The 7,047-nt window shown below is 45.2% G+C and overlaps 1 protein-coding gene across 4 annotated transcripts in view; it reads left to right on the top strand.

Annotated features, from left to right (window-relative positions):
* RSPH14 (radial spoke head 14 homolog) overlaps positions 1 to 7,047 on the top strand; it is a 60,446-nt gene that overhangs the window by 724 nt on the left and 52,675 nt on the right. For all 4 annotated transcript variants that reach the window (XM_077920579.1, XM_028709043.2, XM_077920581.1 and 1 more), the window contains exons 2-4: positions 30 to 259; positions 2,556 to 2,658; positions 2,803 to 2,921. In XM_077920579.1, the coding sequence (XP_077776705.1) occupies positions 58 to 259; positions 2,556 to 2,658; positions 2,803 to 2,921 (424 nt within the window). In that variant the 5' untranslated portion in view covers positions 30 to 57. The remainder of the gene's footprint in view (positions 1 to 29; positions 260 to 2,555; positions 2,659 to 2,802; positions 2,922 to 7,047) is intronic.

The raw sequence follows: 7,047 nt of genomic DNA, 5'->3' as shown, positions 1-7,047 counted from the left end.
AAGCAGCTTTTTTTCCTTTCCTTTCTTAGGGCTGCTGTGGTACAGAAGGAACTTGAGATGGCGCTCCTGCCCCGTATCTCCTCCAAACTGCCCCCTGATATCGACCCCACAAAAGCCCCCATTGCCTATGGCCGAAGGGGTCTCCCAAAACTGAACGAGGAGCTGGAAGACCCTGACCTGCTGACCCGGCAGCGGGCGCTGATGGCCCTCTGTGATCTGGTGCACGACCCAGAGAACGTCTACGAAGCCATTAGACTCGGTAAGAGATGCCACTTTTGCCTCCCTGGTGGACTGAACATGAGAATTATAGAATCATAGAGTTGAAAGGAACCACCAGGGTCATCTAGTCAAACCCCCTGCAATGCAGGAATCTTTTGCCCAATATGGAGCTCGAACCCACAACCTTGAGATCCAAAGCCTCACGCTCTACTGATTGCACCTTGTTGGCTATTTATTTGGTAGAAGGTCAGCGGTTCGAATCCCCCTGACGGGGTGAGCTCCTGTTGCTTGGTCCCTGCTCCTGCCCAGCTAGCAGTTCGAAAGCACATCAAAGTGCAAGTAGATAAATAGGTACCACTCTGGCAGGAAGGTAAACGGCGTTTCCATGCGCTGCTCTGGTTCTCCAGAAGTGGCTTAGTTCTGCTGGCCACATGACCCGGAAGCTGTACGCTGGCTCCCTCGGCCAATAAAGCTAGATGAGTGCCGCAACCCCAGAGTTGTCCACGACTGGACCTAATGGTCAGGGGTCCCTTTACCTTTTACTCTTATCTATATCCTACCTTTCAGGATACAAGTCCTTCCAAGGTGGAGTACAAGCAGTGGTGTAGCGTGGGGGGTGCAGGGGGGGCCGGCCGCACCGGGCACAACATCTGGGGTTAGGGCAAATCCACAGGTTAGGGGGCGCAAATCCACGGGTTAGGGGGCGCAAATTACTTGCCTTGCCCCGGGTGCTGACAACCCACGCTACGCCACTGAGTACAAGTACCAGTAACATTCAACTTTTGGGGGGGGGGGGTGGGATAAACAGTCCACAATGTCAACATATACAAAGCCATCAGGATCCTTCCCCCAGTGTAATGGGTGATAAAAATGGCCCTATTAGAGGCCAGAATAGTGGGGTAGTCAAACTATAGCAGGCCTGGGTGGCTTCTTCATCTGCCTCCTTCCCTCCCACAGGGCAGTTCATGATACATGCTCCTGTGGAAGTGGGGAGGGGTGACACAATGGCCCTAACATACAGGCTTGATCACCAATCTCTTTGGGTCTATGGGTACATTTGCAGACTGGATAAATTGCCATACATCCAAGCCCACACTTTAGCCTATTTTATTGGCAATAGTAGGTATAATGCTACTCCCATGCCTACTTTCAGAAGGGTGAAAGGCAGCAATGTGGAGGGGGCAGAACCTGTGGGCGGCAGGACAGACCTCTGCAGTCACATGCTGGGGACCACCTGCCCTACCGCAAAGCTAGCAGCACATTGTCACAGTGCACTGTGGTTGGTCAGCAAACTGCTGGATCTTTCCAAACTTTGGTTTAGTAGTCATTCAGATCAGGCCATAAAATGGTTTTCTTGAAAAGGAAAAAGGTGCGGCAGTTGTTTGGGGTTGGATCATTTATTTATTTGCAAGGGTGGGTGTTTGCCTGCCCCTTATTTAATTCAGTTGATGGAACAAGGGACCGAGTTGAGAATACCTACATTTCCAGTAGGATATCACAAAGCTACAGAGATATCCTACTGTGGGTAAATACCAGCAAAATGTTATTTGTCTTTGCATCCTTTGTGCTAGTATGTATGTGTACCATACTGCTGCAAAAAGTAGGTTCAGGATGAACACATGGAAAGTGCAATTAATGCACAGGATGTCCAAATTTAGAGGCAGTCTGTTTCTAGCAGTACCAGATGGCGGATCCCACCCACTGCGGGAAGTGCTACATTGGATTGGGTGGACCTTTGGTCAGATCCAGCAAAGCAATGTTTAATGTTCTTTTGAAAAACCTTTTGAGCTGAAAAGGAGAGCTTACGGTACATAAATTATAGGACCTAAAAGACATTGTAATGATAGTAGATACCAAAGTATTCCAGAAGGCATCCCAGGAAACTGTTCCAGAGCACATGAGCAGGCAACCCACTTCATTATTTATTTTGCACACGGTTAAGGAAGATTTGTGTGTCCAAACTTCATTCACCTGGAGATCATCCCTATAAAGGTTGCAAATATTTTTTAAACAGTTTCAATTAATATATCTTCATCATTGTTACAAAGATCAAAATAACAATTGCTAATAGAACAAAAACAGAAATAAAGGAACAGAACCATACACATGTTGTGAATATTATTTGCCCATTGGGCACTCCAAATAATCAATATTTAGTCATCTCTCATGAGTTTCAGAGACAACTGTTTTCATGCTACTTGGTGGCTGTTTTTAATTCTACCACTGCCTTCTATGTTTTTTTTTCTATTGTGGTGGTTTAATGAGTGTATTATAACTTGCCCTAGATGTCTGTTGAAGGGTGGCACAAAAAAATAATAAAAAAATGTGTTTTTCAGGATTTCTAGATAATTTGAAGATGTTGCTTTTAGATGATGACAGCACCGTGCGACAGAAAACAACAGAGGTTCTTTATATTATGGCAACGCATTCTGTTGGCAGGTGGGTATTTGCTGAAGTTTAATGCAAGCGTTTTAGAGTAGGGATTTTCTTCTGTTCTGCAACATATTTTCCCAGGTTCAAATAGGGGAGTTTAATATTGTGCTTATACAAACCACTTCTTACCAATACATTTTCTGAATGTAGGACCGGCTTCCTAGAAAATGGAGTCATTCCAGCTCTGGCACAGCTTTTGGATGATCCTGTTGACATCTGCCGGTGGAATATGCATTATGCACTGAAACTCGTGTCAGAATTGCCTCTAGGTAAGGTGGATTAAATTTCATAAGATTTACAACGCTGACTGCTGAACTGCTCTGCTCATAACCAAGTAAAGGCTAGAATTTCATGTTGATTTCACCCAAACCCCTTGTGTCTTGTGACCTGGCTTTCTTGCTTGACTCAACTGGAGCTAACTATTCTGTAGCCATGGTCTGTGTATGTGGCCCACATGCTATGTGGCGTGGATTGAGAATGTTTGAAGCATAGCCAGGATTTATGTTGGGGAAGCAGGCTTTATGTTAGGGGGACAGAACTGAGCTGTTAATTATTTTTATTTATTTACTTAATTTAGGGGGGCAGCTGTCCCCCCACCTTTCCTTGGATTCCCCCCATGGTCTGAAGGAAGGTTGGGAGGAGAGGGTCACTTCTCCTCCCACAGCTATTGAACAGGCTACTTCAACTCATTTAGTGGCAATTTCCTTTTCTCCAGGGAATCTTGGTTCTGTGAGCGGGTCTGGGGGCATGGGTCTTATTTTCAGCTGTCCCATGATAATTTGACAAAAGCCTTGCCATTTAAAGTGCTCTACATATGTGTAGCTTAGAAATACCCTATGGTCCTGTGGTTTTGTGATTTGGTGGTGCTGGAGAGCATTTTGAGTGTGCAATGAAGTTCAGGTTAGAAACCAGTTTTGCCTTTGCTTCTTTCTCTTAAAATTCTTTGAGTGAAAGGAACCGTCCTTGCCTTTGCTGAGCCGATGTAGTTTGTCACTTAAGATGAGATCAACTAAAATTATCAAGTCCACACTGTGCTCTTTAGACAAAGTACTCAGCTTTAGCCTCTCAACTGTATTATAAGGGTAATAATACTGGCTTATGTTTACAAGGTTGTTGTACAAACACTATGTAAGGTTATGCAGTAACAGATTAAAAAAAAAACCATTGTCTATTGTCTGTGATCCATTTTATTTGTTTATTGCTGCCTGTCCACATTATCCCTTCTTACTTCATCCTCCCTCCCTCTCTCCCTCTCATGGTTCCCAATTCCCTCCCAGCCCTGCAGTGGGATTTCAATATAGGTCAGATGTTCTTCAGGGCAGGGATGGCTTTTTGCCTCTTTCTTGCTTTTGCCACTGTGTAAAGAGCCAGGTAGACTAACAGCACTATGTAAGAAATGCATCTTATGTAGTAGTAAAGTTCAGTTGTCTCTTGGTGGTGCCAGAACATCACACATTGCTCTTCTAAGCTTCTGCATAAAGAATGATTCACACTTCTAGTTCATTCAGCATGTGGTCTGGTTCCTTGTTGCTAGTGAACACTCAGTGAGCTACCAAATAAAAGCAAGCCCACTTTCCTCTTCTGACTGGCAATAGCTTACCTACTCTGTCGCCTAGGGGAGATTTTTTTCTTGCTGCAGGCAACCAGGCAAGTGACTATTTACAAGCCTGAATTAAAGACAGAAAAAGTATCAGTGTTCAAAGGTGTTTACCAGCTCTGTGTCGTGTGTGTTTGTGACTGCCCCCGCCTCTCAGGAGATTGCCAGTGCAGTGGAAAAGTATTTGCACATCCCAAACTGAATAAAAGCTCAGGCTTACAGTGGTACCTCGGGTTAAGAACTTAATTTGTTCTGGAGATCTGTTCTTAACCTGAAACTGTTCTTAATCTGAAGCACCACTTTAGCTAATGGGGCCTCATGCTGCCGCTGTGCCGCTGCTGCACGATTTCTGTTCTCATCCTGAAGCAAAGTTCTTAACCCGAGGTAATATTTCTGGGTTAACGGAGTCTGTAACCTGAAGCGTACGTAATCTGAAGTGTATGTATGTAGCATATGTAACCCGAGGTACCACTGTATTAGCAGAGTTGTGTGTGCAGACCCCAGGCAGGGAGTTCCTAACCCTTTGCTAATGTCAGTGGTTGATGATGACATGGCCAGTAGAGGAGACCGTGCCTTTCAGAATGGTGCTTTGTTCTCAGTTGTTGTTGGCATCTGTCTGTGTCTTAGGAGACAATGGGGGAGTGCACCTTGTGGGCGGGGGGGGGGGGTGAAGTCAAACTGTTGGAAGGTTGCAGCGCCCGCTGTGGCTGTAGAGACCAATACAGGAGATACATGTTTTGCTGCAGCTGGGGTAGCATCTGGTTGTGCTGCTGTAGATGCACCATTGTGTTTCTTCTCTCTGCGCTCCTCCCAGTGGTCATTCCTCTTCTGGTCACTAGTATGGGTGCCCAACCTGACTGTCTCCAGGCATTGCAGATGGTTCAATAGAAGTTTTGTGATTACCCATATGCAAAAAGGAACCAGGTATAAAGTCAAGCATTTGCCCACAACTTATGCACATTTAACTTGTGCACATTCAGCTTTATACGTGTGGCAAAAAAGGGGAATCATAGAATCATAGAATCATAGAATCATAGAGTTGGAAGAGACCACAAGGGCCATCGAGTCCAACCCCCTGCCAAGCAGGAAACAGGAGGGCAGGAGAGGGAGGGATGTCCGAGAAAAAAAGACTTCTGATCCCGCTGCACGTTTACCCCAATGTGTTTTAACTATATGTGATTTTGGCTTTAGGCGAGATCCCCAGAACATAACTCCCACATAAGTGGCAGGCTATCTGCATGTCACAAAGAGGGTTAGTTCCCCTCCTCCTGTTCATAAAGATACACAGTCCCCCCCACCCCAGTTGTTGACTTCCTGTGTCACACTGGCATTAGCCCTTACCTTGCACAGACGCGTCCAGAGTTAAGCTTTAAGTTTCAAGGGGCTAAAGGGTTTATTTAAAACAACGTTGAGGCTGAGCAGCCTGTTAACAAGGAGGCACATTGTACAAGATTAACACCAAGCAGATGTTTTCATTGGATTCATTGAAATAAGACTGCTGGAGAATATGAAATGCAGTCCACAAGTTCTGAATTTATGTGCCTTGTACTAAACAGGGTAGGGACAGGAATACCTAAAGGACCAGCTCCAACAGGAGGCTTTGCTGTGCATCCCAAGACTGTCTGAAGTTTGGTTGGTGGTGGGAATGCACATTGGGGTTTGCTGTGTTGCCATGCCTAGATGTTTGAATGTGCTGCCGTGTTCTTCGGCCCTGTGACTTGCTGGATATTTGATTGGCTGATACCTATTATACTCTCTACTGTCTCTTTTTTAACAAGGGGGACTCTGCAACAAAATGTTGTTGTCTGGAGTGCTGCTGTCCACTCTTCCAGCCAGCCAGCATGTTCGGTCCTCCTCACTGAGCTGCTTTGCAAAAATTCTTTTTGCACTTTTTTGTAAACCTTGGTTGGGGTACCCCCACCCAGCTTGCTGTTGCCTCCTCACATGTCTTGAATCACAGAATTGTAGAGTTGGAAGGGACCACGAGAATCATCTAGTCCAACCCGTTACAATGCAGAAATCTTTCACCCAATGTGGGGCTCAAATTTATGACCCTGAGAGTCTTATGCTCCATGGTGCCGTTTTGGCATTTGCTATTGAGCTTTGGAAATAGAGGGAATAATTGTCTTTATTGATTTATGACACAAGTGACCTTTTGTGCCTATAACTGAGGCAGAAAGGAAGGATGTAATAAATGAGAAATTGCTACATGAAGCTGTGCTGCTTCATCTGTGCTACAGTCTCTCTTAAGCATACTCCTGATGCCTTCAGTAAAACTCCTTCTTATTTAAGTGTGCTGGACATGGCTATGGTTTCCATCATCCAGTCTTGGCTGAACTCTCCCAAAGATGCAGGACTGGAGATATTCCCTGTTGCAAAAAGGTCGGATTCCCTCCCAATTTGTCTACCGTAGCATTTTAAAACATCATTCCATGGTTTAAATTATCTCCTGGCATGCTTGAAAATTGGCTTTGGAGTGTCTGGGATTTTTAACATGGCTCAAAGAATACCCCGCCCCCCAAAGTGCTGTAACCTTAGAGGCCAAATATACAGTCCTATGTAACATTACTCACCTCAGTGGTTTCAATCAATCCCTACTCCCACATGGTTCGTTTTGGCATGAGCTTCAAGCAGCAATAGCCCATCTCCGTAGATTCTTCATTCACTATCTACTTTACACATCTCAGGAAGGAAGCTTTCGGCCATGAAAGGTGATTCCACAATAAAGCATTAGGATTCAGGGCAGATCAGCAAGTTCTCCTCCATCTGCTACTGATATTTGTACCGGGGGTGGCGTG

Source organism: Podarcis muralis, chromosome 16, assembly GCF_964188315.1.
Source record: "Podarcis muralis chromosome 16, rPodMur119.hap1.1, whole genome shotgun sequence".
NCBI classification, from domain to species: Eukaryota; Metazoa; Chordata; class Lepidosauria; order Squamata; family Lacertidae; genus Podarcis; species Podarcis muralis.
Note: the sequence above shows the minus strand (reverse complement) of the source record. Positions and strands in the feature narration are given on the sequence as shown.